General features: G+C 37.1%; 3 protein-coding genes and 1 pseudogene across 9 annotated transcripts; 3 read left to right on the plus strand and 1 right to left on the minus strand.

Annotated features, from left to right (window-relative positions):
• Positions 1 to 1,236: 1,236 nt before the first annotated feature.
• LOC114713200 (protein NEN1-like) lies at positions 1,237 to 4,032 on the plus strand (annotated as a pseudogene).
• Positions 4,033 to 5,568: 1,536 nt separating this feature from the next.
• Positions 5,569 to 11,151, plus strand: LOC114713198 (two-component response regulator-like APRR1). Of its 2 annotated transcripts, XM_028897784.1 has the most exons (7): positions 5,569 to 6,284; positions 6,865 to 7,026; positions 7,124 to 7,257; positions 8,266 to 8,433; positions 9,256 to 9,361; positions 9,617 to 9,967; positions 10,058 to 11,151. In XM_028897784.1, exons 1-7 carry the CDS (start codon positions 6,113 to 6,115, stop codon positions 10,564 to 10,566), a joined length of 1,602 nt encoding a protein of 533 aa, XP_028753617.1. In that variant the 5' UTR covers positions 5,569 to 6,112; the 3' UTR covers positions 10,567 to 11,151. The 2 variants fall into 2 exon arrangements, with proteins under 2 accessions (XP_028753617.1, XP_028753616.1); XM_028897783.1 differs by having other exon boundaries at positions 9,617 to 11,151.
• Positions 11,152 to 12,151: 1,000 nt separating this feature from the next.
• On the minus strand, positions 12,152 to 14,395 carry LOC114713246 (vesicle transport v-SNARE 13-like). 6 transcript variants are annotated; one of them, XM_028897847.1, is made up of 6 exons: positions 14,278 to 14,395; positions 13,919 to 14,033; positions 13,499 to 13,560; positions 13,236 to 13,424; positions 12,674 to 12,844; positions 12,152 to 12,488 (listed from the first exon to the last, which is right to left on the minus strand). In XM_028897847.1, exons 2-6 carry the CDS (start codon positions 14,010 to 14,012, stop codon positions 12,336 to 12,338), a joined length of 669 nt encoding a protein of 222 aa, XP_028753680.1. In that variant the 5' UTR covers positions 14,013 to 14,033; positions 14,278 to 14,395; the 3' UTR covers positions 12,152 to 12,335. The 6 variants fall into 6 exon arrangements, with proteins under 6 accessions (XP_028753680.1, XP_028753679.1, XP_028753681.1 ...); XM_028897846.1 differs by having other exon boundaries at positions 13,919 to 14,038; XM_028897848.1 differs by having other exon boundaries at positions 13,499 to 13,557; positions 13,919 to 14,038; positions 14,278 to 14,394.
• Positions 14,396 to 17,530: 3,135 nt separating this feature from the next.
• LOC114713252 (probable xyloglucan 6-xylosyltransferase 5) lies at positions 17,531 to 19,592 on the plus strand. Its single transcript, XM_028897863.1, has one exon. The coding sequence runs from the start codon at positions 17,976 to 17,978 to the stop codon at positions 19,332 to 19,334; it is 1,359 nt and encodes a 452-aa protein (XP_028753696.1). The 5' UTR covers positions 17,531 to 17,975; the 3' UTR covers positions 19,335 to 19,592.
• The last annotated feature ends 437 nt before the right edge of the window (positions 19,593 to 20,029 follow it).

Here is a 20,029-nt window from a genome sequence, read left to right on the forward strand (position 1 = left end):
ATGCCCTTTGGATTCCAAAAATTCTTTTCCTTCCTTCCTTGATTCCTTTCCTTTTCCTTTCTCTCCAAGGCAAATTCATCCCTTCATTGCAGATATACCTTGATTCCTCCCCCAATATTCTACCTCTTTGGTGGGTTTAATTAATTTAAGCAAGGCACATAATAAATTTAATAGCTTACATTTTTATCAATGAATAATATTATAGTATTAGTGTATTACAATTAAACCCATGTTGCGTCGGGGTGTTGTTATTATTCTTATTACTCCTCCGATCCTTAATATAGGACCCAATTCTTGAGTTGGTTTTGGTCCTAAATGTAAAACCCATTTATCATATTTATCAATTTTCTCTAAATTACCCCTATAGATACTCCCTCAACTATAATCAAATAGAAGAGGGAGATGGGGTATTAAGAAAGATGATCATGGTGTTTTAGGAAAAATGTGTCACTTTTCTTATAATTAACTAACTTACCTAACTTCCTTAATCTAATCAAATTAGTTAAATGGGTCTTATATTAAGGACCAGAAGAGTATTATTTAGGTTGGAGTCTAAATGTAATTGTAAATACGTATAGGTCACCTTATATTTTAAACGAGGCATCTTCTTATTGTTCCCTTCAGGTCACGTTATTTCTTAATTTCCCAGGGGCACGTAAGGGACAATATTATTATTCGCATATTTTCGGAGCACTTTTGATATAAAGTCAAATTAATATAATCCACGGCACTAAGTTGTTGTATAACAACTAAATTAATACCCTTTCAATTGGGATATTCTTAAAAGAAAAAGGGAATCAACATAAATAAAATGAAAAAAATTATGTAAACACCATGTTGATTTTAAATATATATAAAAATACTTATTTAATTTTGCTATCAAAATTATCAAAACACTTCATCCTTCTGGTTAAAAAAAAAATCAAAGGACTTCATCCCTGTCCTTCTTCCTCAGACATTTCAAGCGGTTTAGTATTTTTTATTTACTTTTAAAAGACAATTAAAAAAATATTCATTTAATCACTTCCTTTTTTTTTTTTTCTCCCAAAAGAAAAAGACAGAGGTGTCTTCGGTCATGGTCCAAATCCAAATCGAGCCTGTGAGCCCAAAAAGAAAGCCGACCGAAGAAGCAATCTCAATTTCGAAAGCAGAGCCGTCTTGTTTTAAATCCGGCCATGCCCGCCGTGTTTTAATTTCACGCGGACATCAAATCAGCAAGTACATCTTTCATAACGAAAAGATTCCCGCTATTCCTCTGCTTCCCTTCTTTCCATTTCATCCTTCAAGCTTGGAGCTTGAAATTCTCGTCGACCTTGATGGGTCCTGCTGAAGATCGGTCCGAAATTGTCTTCTTCGACGTCGAAACCACCGTCCCAACCCGATCTGGGCAGGGTTTTACCATTCTGGAGTTTGGCGCCATCTTGGTTTGCCCCAAGAAGTTAACAGAGCTCAGCTCTTACTCCACCTTGGTCCGACCCGCCGACCCTTCACTTATCTCCCCCTTGTCCGAACGCTGCAACGGCATTACTCGTGATGCTGTTGCCTCAGCGCCTACTTTCGCTGACATCGCCAATGATGTTTACGAGCTTCTTCATGGTTTGTCCCTTCTGTTTGTTTCTTTTGCTTTGTGATTGAGAAAAATGGAAAAAAAAAAAACTATAGATTAGGCGGCAAATTGCGGTTATAATTCTTAATTTTTTCTTTCTTTTTTTGTTTTCTCTGAATTTTGTGTAGAACGGATTTGGGCCGGCCATAACATCTTAAGATTTGACTGTGTTCGCGTCAGAGATGCATTTACTGAGATTAATCGGCCACCACCGGAACCGAAGGGTACCATTGATTCGTTGGTTTTGTTGACTCACCAGTTTGGAAGAAGAGCTGGTGACATGAAGGTACTGCTCCTTTATTTTATGGCACGCTATGTTTACCTCTGCTGAACGAATGTCTACGACTAATAAAAACTCCACTTCGGAAAAGTTCATCATAACACACTTAGAGGATGCATCTGATTTTCTAGACATGCCTATCATCTATCTGATTTTTTATTTTTCAGAATTATCTTTCTTTTTTTTTAAAATGTGCTCTCTAATAACTTCCATACAAAGAATAAACTTCTGTCAGATATTATCTCTTTGGCTTTTCCTAATTCTTCAAGTTTATACGCATTCATATGTTCACTGCAGATGGCAAGTCTTGCAACGTATTTTGGGCTTGGACGACAGAACCATAGGTAACTAAACCAATCAATGGAATTATATGTAGCGCTTTCTTGTAAGCCGGCTATCATAATTTCATTTTGCTTACTTTTTCTGCTACAAATCTTCAGGAGCTTAGATGATGTTCGCATGAATCTGGAAGTTCTCAAACACTGTGCAGCTGTTAGGTTCTTGGTAAAATTTTACTTTGGAGAATTTCATTGTGATCTATCTGTTCTTGGTAAACTCTTCAGGAGCATATTGTTTTATTTTGCAGCCAGTGCTAGATACTAATAATAATTGGCTTGTATTGAGTCAATTGGACTAGTTAAATGTGATGATTCTTTTCTTGTACAATTCGTGGAGTTGTGAATTGAAATTTGACTCGTCAAATGTTGAGTCCTGATTCTATTTCATAATTCCTCCAACCATGCAGGAATCAGTTCGTCCAGACATTTTCCCAGTGGATAGGTGGGTTTCTCCAAATGCTACTACAAGAAGTCGTAGCAATGGAAAATCTTTACCAGATAGGGCCTTATCAGATATGAAAGTGAAATCCATGTTATTATCACCTGTCGAGAATCAATGCAAAGAGGGAAATGATCCATCTTCTCCTATTGCAACCAGCAGCTCAGAAAGCTCTGAATCAAATACAGGAGATGCTAATAGTTCAAGAGCGTCGATTTGACTTGAGTCAGCTTCGTGATGAATTAAACAGGGAATCGATTCAACCATCTGTCATGGTGGATGAAAAGCCCATTCCAGAGACATCCCAGATGTCTGAGGCATGTAGCAGCGCTGTTGCTGCTTTGAATCCTGATGAAATATCCATCTCTTGTCTCACAGCATCTCCTGTTCCATTTTATCGTGGCAGTCAAAGGATACAACTATTGCACAAAGGTTCCCCCTTTCAGCTTTGCTGTACTGATCTAAAAATACGGTTTGGAGTAAACGGCAAGTTTCAGGATCATGCAGGCCGACCAAAGTTGAGTTTTGTGGTTGATCTTGCTCCATCACAACGTCTATGTGAGGTTCTTGAAGCTTGTGACGGTATTGTACACAAGTCATCTTTGGAATCCGGTAGCAGTTCTGACTGGAGACCAGTTGTTGCAAGAAAAGATGGCTTCTTCAATTATCCCACTATGCGATTGCAGTAAGTTCATATCCTACCCATATAAAATGCGTGCATCACACACACACACAAATCTGTTCTTTCTGATCAATAGAGATTACGTCTTCACTTCAACAAATATAATGGGTAACAAGCAACTAGTCTTGGGCTGGGTTTTCAGTCTTCCACGTGATTGACATTACATTGTAGTATTACGAGATATTGAGCCTTTGGAAATTTCCCTTCCTGAGAATTAAACTGATTTTTGTAAATATTGACATTATAGGATACCTACAGCTGTATATGGGAACGTTGCCATATATGCAGCTGAAATATACCAGAAAGAATCATCAGGCACTGTTCAAAGGCTGCTCTTCAGTAAGTTGGATGCGGAGGAGCTCGGCTCCTTGTTCAAAGCTGGGGCATTTGTTGATGCGGTCTTCTCCTTAGAAACATATGACTATTATCAGAACGCAGGGATTAGATTGATTGCTAAAAAATTGGTCATTAATTGCAAGTTGAAGGAATAAGTGGTGACTAGGTGACACATGTCAAATTAGCAGACAAATAATAAATTATTATCAAATTCATATAGTTAGGATTGATAGAATGAATATTGGTTAAGTTGTAAAGTTGATTCCATTGTGAGCTTCAATTTATTTGAAAATTTTCAAGTATTCTGCTAACACGGGCTCTCTCTTGTGGGGAGGCGCTATTTGTGAATTACATATGAGACCCTGGGAATAAGAAATTAAAAAAAGACGTCAGATGGGAATTCAATGCATGTTCAAGACCTCTGCCGCTGTTTTTTTAGTTTCCGTTACTGCTGACTCAGATACGGGCCTTCTTGAATCGAAATTGTTAACACGAAGATTTGCTTCTCTCACAAGTTCAAGCTTCTAGTCATAATAACATTTACTCTCACAGGCCACATGTGCTGCTTCTGTTTGTTTTTTCCCCTTTTAAGGAATTCTGTACTAGTACTATGCGAATTTGATAATATACTTGTATGCCTTACACTAAATTTCCAAATAAAACCAAAGTACGGAAAGCTTAATATACGATTGCATAAGTTAGACTTAACTAGTATTGATACACTATATCATTGTAACCTTGATTTGAGCTTTGTGAATCCGTGTCACGTATTATTGGAATCTTAAAAAGAGGAAAAAAGAATCATGGGATAGAGTTGGAGGGTTCTGAAACCTTTGTCGGAAATATAAACCTAACAACTTGGTTGGCCATACCTTTCCTATTGTTTTGCTTGTGAGCCAACCATTCTTCATGGATGCTGTGTCCTTTTTCTCCATTTTATTCTATGTTTGGATAACTCGGAAGTTTCACTAATCAACAAGACAAGTCTGGCATCCTTCACCGTCGTTTTCCTTTTTCTGACCAAACCGCCCTCGTTTAAACAAATAATTAAAAGCCTCTTCCAACATATATCCACGATACAGCATATAGCACTGCTCCTAAAAGAATGTTTGAAAGAGAAAGACACTTCAGGCCAAAAAGCAACAAGAAGGCAAAGACAGACATGTCTATGAAATATAAAACAATCTTTCTTAAGGATGAATACCACTAATTCTTTTTTAAGCAATTTTTTCTCCCACGTTCTCCCCTGCGAATCCTTAGATTAGATTCCATTAGTCTTGAGATTTTGAGACAATTTTAATTAGTTCATCAGATGAAACACAAAAGAAAAAGATTAATGAAATGAATTAGGCGGTCGGTCCTATATCGTACCTTACCCCGCGTGGACGGAATGGTGAGAAAGATATTTTCTATTTTGGACCTGGGTGAGAAAGATATTTTGGAATCAAATAATTTGATAATCATGGTTGTTATATTTTACACGTAAATTTATAATAAAGATGATTGGATACACAGAAAAATATCGTGGAAATTGCTGTGAAGAGGATATTTTGGTCATAGAAATTAAGGAAGCTTGAAAAAGGAAGATCTCGGAGCGACGTGGCCTCTTCTCTATCTCTACCCAACTATCCACACACTCACCCACACCCACTCTCTCACCCTTTTTCAATTGCACTTTTTTCTCTCTCCTCTGGCCTTTCCACGTCATCTTTTTGGCTATCCTACGCCCCGCGTTCATTGCGCCTCCCCCGCCTATGTCCCATCCGCTGCTTTGCCCCTTCCTCTTTCACCGGCGCACATTAGTCTTCACCAGCATCCCACTTGGTCTTTGTTAATTGCACTTTTTTTTTTTTTTTACAATCCAAAGACCAAAAGCTCAAAGCTTGAATTGGTTCTCTTTCATAGTTTCACTCATTCCCAGTTCTGCATTTGTCGCCGACCGGTGGGGTGGAAAAAGATCGGATTTTTTGGGGTCTGCTGACTCGCGCTCTTCCTTGTTATCCAAATCCAGATGGTTGATTCATCTGGGACCAGTCTCTGTTTTGATCTTGCCCATTCGTACTTCGGTGTCATATAGTGAATTTCTACAGCTCGTGCCCGAACATTAATGGGTAACGGTTGAACATAATAGCTGAGGCTAGGTATATTTGCGAATAGGGGAGCTTTCCGCGGATGAGTTTTGATTCGATGATTTTGCTGAACAGAGCTCATTCAATTTTTTGTGCTAGTCCTGATTGGGGCTGGGGGAATAATATTTTCTAGTATTGGCTTATCAAGGTTGTAGGCTTGACGATGATGAAATTCACGTGTGACTGCGTTTGGTGTTCAGGAGGCTCCGTTTCACGGGGGGCTTTTGTTCTTTGAATTTTCCTGGTTGATGGATTTAGAGGCTTGCTTTGAGATATTTCGGTGATTCCTTGTAGTTTGTGTTATGGAGACTGAGGAACTTAATTTGAACAAAGAATCTGTTGTTGTTGCTGGAAGTAATAGTAAGTGTGGCGATGGATTCATCGATAGAAGCAAAGTCAGGATTTTGTTATGTGACAACGATGCCAAGAGTTCGGAAGAGGTGTTTACGCTTCTCTTGAAGTGCTCTTATCAGGGTAAGATGATATTTTCTATATATATGTGTGGTTTTCAATTTTTCCTTTTTGGGGTTTATGTTGAATTTTTGTGGAGATGACCTAATACATGATTTGAACTGGTAGTTTTGAAGGGTCGATTTGTTTGAAAAAGTTTTTATCATGTTATGAATTATTTGATATAGTTGTGGCATTTAAGAAACTCCCAACAAATCTGAAGAGATAAATCCGCTTAAAACTCTGCGAATCGGGTGAAGTGTTGATTGGCTCTTTGTCTTGGCCAAAAAGACTAAATTCAGGTACAAGGGCAGTTGCTGTGGCAACTTTTTAAAACATGAATAGTGGAAATTTTCCTCACAATTTCCTTGAAATCAGAGTCTAAGTGTATACATAACATCTGAAGGGGCCCTTGAGTGTTCCCTCACTTCTGCCTCTCTTTAAACTTTTATCTGTCAAAATGCCTTCAAGTGTGGCCATCTTATAATAGAATGCATTCTGAACACCGCAGCGAGTTATAGTTTGGATTCTCTGATTTAAAGGTTACGCAATTCATGACTTGTTCTTGAATTATCTGTGAACTGTAACTTTTTATGATTTACAGTTACTTCAGTGAGGTCAGCAAGACAGGTAATTGATGCATTGAACGCAGAAGGGCAAGATATTGATATCATACTTGCTGAAGTTGACCTCCCCATGAAGAAGGGTTTGAAGTTGTTGAAGTACATCGCACGAGACAATGAGCTGCGCCGAATCCCTGTTATAAGTAAGTTTGATTGTTAAAAATACCAGTAAGACTGTATTAAAGGAAGAATTTATTTTGTTCCTTATTAATATTTCTGAATTTCTTTTGTTTTGATAAGTGATGTCGGCACAAGACGAGGTATCCATTGTTGTTAAGTGCTTAAAACTCGGAGCAGCTGACTATCTAGTAAAGCCTTTACGGACTAATGAACTATTAAATTTGTGGACACACATGTGGAGAAGGAGGCGCATGGTTTGTATTGCACAGCTCCATATCTATGGATGTACCCTGTTTAATTTTTTTCGCATCCTAATGTTTTTGTTTTCCTCTCCATAATTAATCAACTGTTGGAAACTATGAAATGGCTGCTCAAGACCGACCTTTTTTTTTTCCCCTTGACTTCTAGCATGTTATACTTAAATTTCATACTTTCCAGTGCCATGAAAGTCACCACAATATTAAAATTAAACCTAGAAAGCCCAAGATTGAAACCTCTCTTGAATCAGAGCCTGTGTTTTAAGTGTATACTGTTTCATATATAGTTGAGAATGTAAGACGATTTAACGTTATTCAAGTGAATACAACATGTATTTAGTGATTTACTGGTATTTTGGCAAGTTTTTGGTTGGCTCTGTTGGTTAATAGAACCAATTTTGTTTTGGTAGCTCAAGCTATATGGCATATTTTGTGTGGGGCTGTAGGTGGTGCTCAAGATTTTGCCAGTCACTTAAAGTCAAATGCTAATTTGTATTAAAAAAAGAAAAAAAGAAAGCTAATTACCAGCTTACAAGTCCTGTTTACAAACAGAGTTTTTGCTGGAAGTAAAGTGTTAGAAAAGTATATGTCGACAAGTACTAGTGATGTTGGACTTGGCATTTTCACACTTGAATTCACTACAACTTTACGCAAGTTAAAAGGGAGAAGAAAAAAGGAGGGGGGAAAAGGAAAGGAAAGGTTTAATTTGTGCATGAAACTTTGAACCTTATGCCTATTGCCCTTGAGCAAAGATCAGTTCTAAATAATGTTGGCATATCAGAATATTTTACCTTGCTTTAACAGGAGACTTGATATCCATACACGACTATTCTTGGAGTATAGAATGTTAGGGTGGCCTCTCCTCTCTTACTCTAGCGTGATTCTGCTGTTTGAATTTGCATGTGCGTTTCTCCTTTTACATACAAGCTTTTCTCTGTATTTCTCAATGCAGCCTAGATTTTCTAAAATCGAGACTGAAATGTGTTTTTAAATCTATGCTGACAGCTTGGACTTGTAGAGAAGAACATCTTGAGCTATGACTTCGACCTGGTTGTATCAGATCCTAGTGACGCTAATACAAACAGCACCACCTTGTTCTCAGATGATACAGATGACAAGTCCAAAAGGAGCACTAATCCTGAGACTGGAATGCCTATCCAACAGGAACATGAGGTGATTGTTACAGAAAAACTTACGTAGTAGTCTGTGCGGACTTCAGCCTTTTGATTCTTACTTGTGGTCCCCTTCCCCATTCCCTATTTCCAAGGCCTATGCCTCCTTTATAACTGAAAAAGAAGAATGAAACTAAGTGGTAAGATAACGTGCATCATGAATCAATGAGATCGTGCCCCTTGGTTACTTTGAAATTGAATTGATCATATGAAGAAATCAAATCTTTCTTTTCTATGTACTTTGGTTACTTTGCACGTTGTTATACTCTTCATGACAGAAACTTTGAGGCTGACTGGTTTCCATGTTTTCTTCCGCATGCAAAGCTGACGATTTAGCCCAAAGTAAGGGATCTTCTACCGTTTTCCCTCCTTTTTGGACAAAGAGAGATCTTCCACCTTAATATCTCTCTTGCAAGAATTCTTTAGAAAAAAATATAAACCATGAGAAGTTACTGATTTTGTCAATGGCAATAATCAATTTAATAATTAGATCCCCCAGATAAAATAATACTCATGTTTGTAAAGGACATTCTAGCCAATGGAGATTGCATTATGAACCCTAAAAGGTGAAAGTTCAGTAATATGTTAAGCAATTGCTAATAACCTGTAGCTCATTTTCGAAGCAAATCCTTTACCATGTCAGAAGTAACTTATTATTCATTTGGACGCTACCAAGTAATACTTTTACGTCTAAGCTACCATTATTTTAGGTATCAACTCAATGGTGTTTGTAAAGTGACAAATCACTGCTGTACGAATCAGAAACCAGAACGTGATAATGGCATGTTATATGATAATTAACTTATTTGATTTCCCTTTTCAGTCGACTGTTGCTGTTGCCTCTGCTGCTTTAGTTGTTGAGGAGCCTCCAAATGCTCGAGCATCAAAATATCGCCCTGAAGTTCCTGGGATTAGTGATCGCCGAACTGGTGTGTGTAGTCTTCGTTAAAATTTTGCCAAAATAATTATGGGTTTTCTCACCATGGGGACATAATCACTCATATTAACTTACAAAATTGTTCTAAATACAAGAGCTCCGCTTTCCTAAGCTTCAAAGTCTCTTTTATTCTTTTTTTTTTTTTTCCTGGTTGTGAAAGTAAGGTGTTTTGTTCGAATGAATACTGATATGAGTACCCCTCTTTATTTGTATTTTTTTTCTTGCTGATTTTGCCATATTTTTGTAGGACATTTTTCGGCTGGTCCCAAGAAGAGTGAACTTAAGATTGGGGAGTCATCAGCCTTCTTCACTTACGTTAAAGCAGCCGCAATGAAGAGCAACTCCCCACCAGTCTATGTCGATCGTGGGGCTGCTACACATTTGAGGATGGAAGATACACATCAAGCATGCACTCAACAAGGGGCTAATGATCTTCAAATACATGAAAATGGAGAGACATGTGAAAGCCATTCACAGGATGACTTGCCCAGCAGTAATAGCATCCCAGATTCTTTCTCCATTGAAAGGTCTTCTACTCCTCCTGCATCAATGGAGACTTCGCAGCAAAAACACTTCATGGAAGAAGCTTTGACTCAGGGTATGATCCATCCAAGAAATGGAACTCATAATTCTGAACTTGAAGTATCCGGCATGCCTGGCCAACATCATTATCCATATTATATTTCAGGGGTTGTTAATCCCATTATGATGCCATCTTCAGCACAATTGTACCAGAAGAATCTCCAGGACCTGCAAGCCCATGCTGGTACAGCTGTCATTCCACAATACAATCATCTTTCACAATGCCCTCCTCATACAACGGGCATGACATCCTTCCCATATTACCCAATGGGTATATGCTTACCGCCTGGACAGATGTCTTCTGTTCATTCATGGCCATCATTTGGTAGTCCGAGCTCATCTGAAGTCAAAATAAGTAAAGTTGATAGAAGAGAAGCGGCATTGATGAAGTTTAGGCAGAAAAGGAAAGAGCGCTGCTTTGATAAGAAAATCAGATACGTCAATAGGAAACGACTTGCTGAACGACGGCCACGGGTAAGAGGACAATTTGTTAGAAAGTTGAATGGCGTAAATGTAGATCTTAATGGCCAACCTGTTTCCACCGACTACGATGAGGATGATGATGAAGATGAAGAGGATCATGCAGCGCCAGATTCCTCTCCTGAGGATGCTTAAGAATATCCATGTTCTGCTTTGCAGGAGGACATAATATTTGAAATCCAACGTAGAGTCAGTGAAGGACCTGCCTTTTTTCCGTGCTTGAAGAAGACTTGCCTCAGCATGCTGAGCATGGGCATCTGTGTCAATGACGCTAATCCAATCTGCGCCCTCTTTATTTGGAGCCTAGACAAATTCTTGCCTGGTACTGACCCAAAAGGCATCCTACTTGTGCTCTTCGTTGTGCGGAATATGGTTGAAAATATCATATTTGTGTTTAATTGAAACTGTTAGATGCAGCTTGTGCTTACTTATGTTTATGGAGAAATGTATAATACATAAAGAATTTTCGGAGAAATTAGTTTTGTTGCCCAAGAATTTACCGTCAGGAGGGGGGGGGGGGGGGGGACAGTTGTCCGAAGTCTTTCCCATCCATGTCTCCTTGCCAGGTAAACTTCGAAAGATGGAACTCAGGGTTCAGTGTCTGCTGAGTGGACTCATTGCTATAGATTTTAGGGAAAAGTCGAAGATCAGGATTTCGTTGTTTACTTAGCTTGGAAGTTGTATCTTTATGTTTACTAGTTATTTTAACTAATTTTACCATTGGCGTGAAATATCCTGAAAGGTGTAAGGATTTACTTCATAAATAAATCCTGGATGATAGAGAATATACGCAATCACTGCTTCTTGGATTTATTTTTTTCACATGAAACTATAATAACTTTGAGATCGTGGAATACAAAATTGAGTGGATTTACTGAGGTTTTACGTATTGCAAAGGATCAATTATGAACATTTCAAGGATTTAGTTCCGTATTTAATTAGTGTAATATGTAGATTTAGAGGGAAATGGGAGAAAATATGCCGATTGAAACTTGAAAGAGGGAGGAAAAAAATTCCATGCATCTTATTCCTTTGTGTAATTTTTTTTTTCCATGGATAATGTATTATTGTTGCAGATTATACTTCAAATGATATAATGCGGAGAACATTCATTCCCTGAGTTGAATTCTATTGCTAGGGAAATGAATCATAAAATTGTATTATCTCCGATCCTTAATAAAAAAACTAGTTTGACATTTAATGTAGTTCTAAATATAAAGCCTCAATCTATTTTGTCTTTCATATTTATTTATTTATTTTTCAGGGTAATCTTTGTAGTAGTTGTACATGTCAAAAGTTCCATCAAATAATAATTTTAGTCAATACATATGATTAAAAAGGATATGATAGGGAAGTCAATACTTATTTATTACAAATAACTAATTTAACTAATTTTCTTAATCTATTCAAATTAATCAATTGGCTTTTCATATTAGAATTAGTACTATAAAAGAATGTGAACTTATGTTTTGTTTGAATTTTCAGATCAGCCATATTGTTCTTGATTTATAAAGAATATATATAAAGTTCGCTAGCTAATATAGATATAGATATATAGATATATAAACTTGATCCTCAATATCTGCCGCCATACAGACTGTCGAGTAATGATGGATAAACTTGTCAGTTTATGCTTAAAGGTTATATTATCAAACCCAAAGTTCTGATGATTCCTTTGTTATTTTTAACGACAAAAATTATAGAAATCTGGGGCAAAAAGTGAGCGAAGAAACTGGACACGAGAATTATTTCATAGCTTGAAAATTGGTACACGTTATAGAAGGAAAATAAAAGACAGCTATTGCCAACGACGAACTTAAGGTAGTATTTCCGAAACGCAGGAGACTGAGATGAGAGATGACTAAGTGTGACGCGTAGTGTTGCCGGAAAACAAGGAGAGCAGGCTAGCGAGTCAGCTTAAAATATAAGATCAATAGAATTGCTAGGACCACAGCTATGATAAAGGAGCCAACAATCCATTTATTCCTGCTCATTCTTTTTGACATTGATGACAAAATCTTCTTGCTTTTGCTGATGTTATCATCCACCCCATGGAGCTGCAGAGATTAAAAAAAAAAAAAAAAGGAAAAGAAAAAAGAAGAAATCTATCATGGACAACCTAATGAAATCGCCAATATACTCCGGATATTCCAGTTGGGTGGGATTCCTTACCATCAATACCAAATCATTGTATGAGAAAACTAATAGATTACAGGGTGAAAAACTCATTGGTCAGACTCACCGTTTGATGGGCATGGAGTAGGGATTGGCGTTGTTGATGCAGGTCTTGGAGGATAGAGACTCCAAGCTCCTCGGTCTCCAGCATTGTTTTTCTACTGGCTTTTATTCTGTCAGCGGACTGGTTTAACCTCTCAGTTGACATCAACAGTCTTCCTTTTTGATCATTTGATACCTATATCATCCCAAAGTGGTCCATAAGGATGCATAATGCATTGACACATGAACTAAAATATTCCCTCCATCTATTCGCCCAAAGTTCAAATAGAAAATACCTATTAAAGCATTAAATTCCCCGACTTCCTCTTATTTGACTGTTTTTGAATGTATCGAGTAAGTACCTCGCATTACTGGCTACGAGGTCCATACACTGGCCTATCTTGGCCTGTAGACAATTCATTTTTTTACTGCAAATGGGCACTTGCAGCAATAAAAATGATCAGCTAATTCTAGTTTCAGATTTCCGAAACATCTACCTTCTTACATACCATATTAATCTAGGCTCACAGTTAAAACAGAATGGCAACTGCACCTTATATTATTGAGGCAATGGAGAAAAAAGATACCATTAATGCATCAGCATCTCCTGACTCCAGCAACTCATCTCGTGCCGCAAGGTTGGTATTAGTCGATGAGATTCTCTTAACTTCATTTTTCAAAGTGTTCAGATCAGTTTTATATTCCCTTAACTTGGCAAGAAGGGTTGCCTTTATATTTGGCTGTAAGCTCCTGGCCTCAAGGTCCATTTTCCGAATCTGAAGATATTCAAACAGGGATTAAAATGCAGTCAAATAATAAAACTAGAGGCAGAAGAAGAAGTCCTATATACCAATGTGTCAGCTTCATCAAGTTCATCTTTGATGTCAGAAAGTTTCTGCTTCTTCTGCTCTGCTGCACAAAGTGGCAAGTCATTAGAAGGGAATATCGAATAATTGATTTCTAATGCTATTTCCTTTCCTAAAACGACCCTAGAAAGGGAATTACTTTTTCCACAAGAAAATACAACTCTTCCTGAAAATGTAATGCTCTCTCACTTTCTCTAGCAGAGTGTTCGGTGGTAATATATAACCATTCGGCCAACCTTGCATTGAATCTGACGATTAGCACCGTTTCATTCTTTTTGCTCATCGTTTCTCAATTGTAAAATCCACGTCAAACAATTAAAGTCAACAAAGTTCAAAACAGAAGAACCACACATTCCAAATAAACAAAGAATGAGAGGCAGACTGTATATAAACCATCTAACTACCTCCATTAAGGGCAGACGCTGCCGTGCATTTCCGGGAAAGATTAGCCGATAGTTCACAGTATTGACGCTCGTACCCTTCGAATACCTGACTCATCGTTCGTTATTTCTCAATCGCCTATACTAAACAATCAAATTGGAACAATCCCAATTACTTCGGAGGCTCATCTTAACAGAAGTAAAAGAAAGACTGATAGGAAACCGTATGTACAACTGTTAAGCCTAAGCCTAAGCCTAAGCCTTTTCAGATGTGAAATGAATCTAAGAAAATATTGAGTACTATTTATGATAACAAATTCTTTGTAATATTCATGGATAAGCATATGGAGTTATTCACGCGATAGAGAGGTAAAAGAATGTACCGGATGTTGATCGGAGAATTGGAATTGAAGAAGTTTAATGCGGATGAGGAGTGGCCGGAGACTGATTGGAGAGGAGGAGGGGAAGCCGACCGATCTCTGGTCCAAAATGCAACGGATGTAATAAAAAATGAGGAGGAGGTTGGGATTGGGTACACCCGACTTTGCCATAATTTACCCATGCACGCCACCCCGCCATTTTCTGGTAGGACGTTTATGCCGTTGCCCTCAATTATCAATAATCGATATATAATATATATATATATATATTATTTATAAAGTGTGTGTTATTCTCGTTTTTTCAAAATACTTATCTGATACTACCTCCAATAACATGACTTTCAAGTTAGTTTAAATATAAAATCTCAATCCATTTTGTCTTCTATATTTATTTATTTTTCTAAATAGTCCTTGTATTATAGCTAATACACTTGATTAAAAGAATATTTTAAAAAATAAATACTTATTTATTCAGGGCATATTAAAAACCTAAAGTTAATTGAAATAATTTTTTAATCCCAAGATAATTTAAATTAATTAACTAGTTAATTATATTAAGCATATGGGTGGTATCTAATATCCTAAGGTTGAGTATTGTGAGACATAAGTGGACTAGTTATGGAAAAGATGTTTTTATTTTTGACTAAAGTATACATTTAGTCCTTTAATTTTGTGTAAGGTTTCAACCTGATCACTTAACTCTAAAAAGTATACATTTAGTTTTTTAATCCTAAAAGCATTGGGCTTAAATGATGCTTTTTTTTTGTAACAATTATTGCTGTTTTAAAAATTAAGCTTAATATGTTAATATTTGATAATATTTTATCAACATTTAATATTTAATGTCATCATTTTTTATTGATAATTTTAGGGTTAAAAGACTAAAAAGTATATTTTTTAAAGCTAAAGGATCAAATTAAAACTCTCTATAAAATTAGAGAACTAAATGTATATTTTAGTTTTTTTTAATAAATTTTATAAGTCCAATGTTTTAAATATATTATGCATGAATTGGGTCAAAAAAATATATTATGCATGAATATTATAATTAGATATTATTTATGCATTTATAAAGAGCCACTTGAACAATAATACTGCATAATTTTAATCTGAGACAATACATATTTATTAAAGAAGCAATCATGTCCTCCGTTTCATCGTGGTAATCGATCACTGAGGAACGGCACTCCTGGTTGGAGCATTGGGCCAACCCACAATTATTGTGAAGAGATGGTGGTTATTGGCGGTTATAGAGGGGCTTGCTGCTTATGAAGAGGCACGTGCAAGGCAGATGGATTTTTTTTTTAATAATAGATGGATGCTAATTCTCATCAGATTCCATCCCATAATGGGCCTAGTAGAGGCATTAGTTGGGTTTTGATGAAGTGGGCCCACCTCAATAATAGTCGCCTGGCCTCTCTCTTTATGACTGCCTCATTCTTCAATCTTGATCCTTAAACAAGCGGCACACCACGTGTACGTCACATGCGTACGTCCCGTATAATAATAATACTCCCTCCGTTCCTTATTATAAGAGACAAATAACCGAAGTACGTTGATCAAAAAAACAGTTAAAATTAGTTAAAAACAATTAATGTGTAAAAAGTATAATTTTTTTCCAAAAACGCCCTCATTAATAAGGAGAGAGAGCATGAGAGAGAACAATTAAATTATTAAAAGAAAGAGAAGTTGGAGGGAGAGAGAGTGTGAGTTGGAGATAATAAATATGGGTAAAATAGTAAATCAACACAAAAAAGTAGAGACAACTTGTAAGTGTCTCTTATATATAGGAACATGCTATAAGCATCAAATGTCTCTTATAATAAGGAACGGAGGGAGTAATAAGGTATCTAATATTTTGAAATATTTTTTCAACGTATTCACCATTTTAAAATATTTTTCAGATGCATTCTACATTCTAAAATATTTCTCTGCCTTGGTTGTTATGCACAAAAAAATATTTTATAGTATTAGACATACTTAAAAAAAATTTTAAAATGTTGAATGCAACACAAAATATTCCGGGGTGCTAAAAAAAATAATTCAGAGTGCCAAATGCACCACAGAATATTTTAAGATACTAGATATATTTTAACCCTAATAATATTTATAACGTATTAACATCACAATTTATTACTTCTTCCAACAATCAAAATCAAATCTAGAGGTAATATTGTTGAGACAAAAGTAACTAAAATTATCACGTCGATCATTCCAATTAAATCCTGCCACGCCCATATGTTTTATCTTATTTTTTTCAACCAAAAATTGAGGGGATAGTTTAATAGACTTGACCTAAATTTTGTTATATCATTTTATGTTTGTATTAACTGGATACCTCAAAAAAGATCACAGACAATGGGAGAGGACAAGGAACAGAAGGAAGGAGGAACGCGTTTAACAGGTCAAGTGGGAAACTTGAAGACGAAGCCCAACGTGTATGGTAGTTGCAGCGCAATCAGCGAAGTGCCCGACAGTTTAGCAGATCGCTCACTGCAAGCTGTCCATTAACTTCACACTAATATTCTATATACTTCACAATCAACCTCTTCTTTAGCTGTCCCCACCTTTAACCTTTTGTTCCCAGTTGTTTCAACTCATACATTTGCTTATCATTCTATTTTACTTATTTTATATTAACTCTTCAAAACGATGGATCATTTTTTTGGATTAAGCCCAGCAATTAAAAAAAAAAAACTCATTCTTACATGTCTAACTTTAATTAAAGTCGTACCTACCAAAATACTAATTGATTTTCCTGTCTCTTCTTAAACCAAGAAGATTGACTTATATTTCAAGTTGTTATATCATTGACATTACATTAGTATAAAAGGTCTGTAGTATATTTTAACATTAGGATACGCTTGTCGTGTTTTAATTGAAAATGTTCATACCGACAAGACAACTAATTACTAATGTGTGTATTCATGTTAAATTTTTGTTAAATTTTCTTGATTTTCTTTGCACGCTACACTTTCCCATATATTAAATTGTTAATACAGAAGCTAGTTAAAATTATGAGGTTATATTTAATTCTAAATATAAAACTCAAAAGCATTTTATTTCTCATATCTATTTTTTTAAAACTAATTTATCCAATTTATTTATATAATTTTAAGGAGGTCATATTATATTTATTATAATTAATTAATTAATTTTTAATATATCTAAATTAATTAAATACTTCGTATTTTAAAATCTGCAAGATTGAAGCGGAATGGCAGAAGAACACAAATGAGGGTGATCAGATTCAGATCGGAGGCCCCGGACGTGACATCATGAAAGATCGGACAAATGAATAATTCTAAATCCTCAAAACACTGTTGCAGTCGGCGGCAGACACATGTCGATCTCATCTTCCTCGACCCTTCGCTTCCCGACACTCTAAACCCTCCCTCCCTGCATCTGCTTCTCCTTCTCCCTCCGTTATCAAAGTCACTGCCTCCCTCTTCTTCTTCCAGGATTCCCTCCTCTTCATTTTCTTTCCTCACCTTAATCTGACCTTCCCAAAGATTATATTCACAGAGGACATTTCTAATTCGTTCCCGAAAAATTATACATTTTGTTGCTGCCCCTTCACATAATTCTTGAAATTTGAGGCGAAGGTTGCTTTTGGCTGCTGCGAGTTGTATATTTGCCTTGTTTGACAGTTCTTGTTAGTTAACGCTCACACAGGGGAATTGTGTGTGCGTGAGAGAGAGATGGGGCACGAGAATCCATCGGCGCAGAAGAGGGGCAGTGGAGGTGGATTGCCCACTTCCACCGTCCCTAATGGAAGAGGCCGTGGGCTTTCCGGCTTACCGCGTGGCCGGCAGATCCACAAGACCTTTAACAACATCAAGATCACCATCATGTGTGGCTTCATTACCATCCTGGTCCTTCGCGGCACCGTTGGGATTAATTTTGGTGGCTCGGACGCAGATGCTGTTAACCAGAATCTCATCGAGGAGACCAATCGGATCCTCGCTGAGATCAGATCCGACAGTGATCCCTCTGATCCGGACGAACCTGCCGAGACCGAGCTGAATCCCAATATCACATTCACTCTTGGGCCGAAGATATCGAATTGGGACAAGGAGCGGAAGGCTTGGTTGGATCAGAACCCCGAGTACCCTAATTATATCAAAGGTAAAGCTCGAATCCTACTCCTATCTGGTTCGCCACCAAAGCCTTGTGATAACCCGATTGGGGATCATTATTTATTGAAGTCGATAAAGAACAAGATTGACTACTGTAGATTACACGGGATTGAAATCGTGTATAATATGGCTCATTTGGATAAGGAACTTGCTGGGTATTGGGCAAAATTGCCTATGATACGGCGGTTGATGTTGTCGCATCCGGAGGTGGAGTGGATTTGGTGGATGGATAGCGATGCTTTCTTTACCGATATGGTTTTTGAGCTTCCATTGTCCAAGTATGACAAGTATAACTTGGTTCTTCATGGTTACCCTGATCTGTTATTCGAGCAAAAGTCTTGGATTGCTGTGAATACAGGTAGCTTTCTGTTTCGTAATTGCCAGTGGTCTTTGGATTTGCTTGATGATTGGGCCCCCATGGGTCCGAAGGGTCCCATTCGTGAAGAGGCAGGGAAAATATTGACTGCAAATCTAAAGGGAAGACCTGCATTTGAGGCAGATGATCAATCAGCCTTGATATATTTGTTGCTTTCAAAGAAGGATCAATGGATGGATAAGGTGTTTCTCGAGAATTCTTACTATTTGCACGGTTACTGGGCTGGTTTGGTCGATCGATATGAAGAGATGGTTGAGAAGTATCACCCAGGTTTAGGTGATGAGAGGTGGCCGTTTGTGACACATTTTGTGGGTTGCAAGCCTTGTGGAAGCTATGGAGATTATCCAGTTGAGAGGTGCCTCAGTAGCATGGAGAGAGCTTTCAATTTTGCAGATAACCAGGTGCTTAGGCTCTATGGATTTAGGCATCGTGGTCTATTGAGTCCTAAAATCAAGAGAGTCAGAAATGAAACAGCTACTCCTTTGGAGTTTGTGGACCAGTTTGATATACGAAGACATTCTCAAGTTAGTGAATCCAGAAGCTAGAGGGAAGGAAGACACGTTCAAGGGGATATTATAGGCAATAATTTGAAGTGATTTGGTGAAAGTTCACATGTAAGTTTATTTGTGTTATTGTCTTGCTTCTTTGAGAAAGGCCAGGATAGAATTCATTCCTGCCATGTCTGAGTGATTAATCAGTAAGCAAATTATATTTACTGATATCATGTATACTGAGATTCCATTGTATTCCCTTCTGGGGCATGAATTCATGAAATTATGATGCTTCCGCTTGAATTTTTGTTCTGACATTGTATGAGTTCAGTACTGCTTTCCCTTTATCATTGGTGTCATATTTGAGTGTGGCACACCAAAAACTGATGTTTCCAAGAGAGCAAAGAGAATGTTTTTGTTTTCAAGCTGTCAGTATGCAGGCGTTAGTATTCACTTTTGAAGTCGGCCCTACCACTTGGACCTTGACAGGGATGTACTTTCACTGGGCTGACCAAAAAAAAAAAAAAGGTTGCAAGAGACACACAGGTTGCTTTAAGCCTTTAAGGATTAAAGTAAAGCATATTGCTATTGATGGATGATTATCAACTATATTTTACAGATGAGAATCCACTTGGAAAGCTTTCAGTCAACACAACTCGACCTTGTCATTTAAGTCAATCCTTATATGCGCAGCAACATCTATTAATTGCACCGGAGTCTTGTTTAAAAGCATGCTATTATGATTTGTG

This window comes from Neltuma alba, unplaced genomic scaffold, assembly GCF_004799145.2.
Source record: "Neltuma alba isolate B1F8T4 unplaced genomic scaffold, ASM479914v2 tig00011420_pilon, whole genome shotgun sequence".
NCBI classification, from domain to species: Eukaryota; Viridiplantae; Streptophyta; class Magnoliopsida; order Fabales; family Fabaceae; genus Neltuma; species Neltuma alba.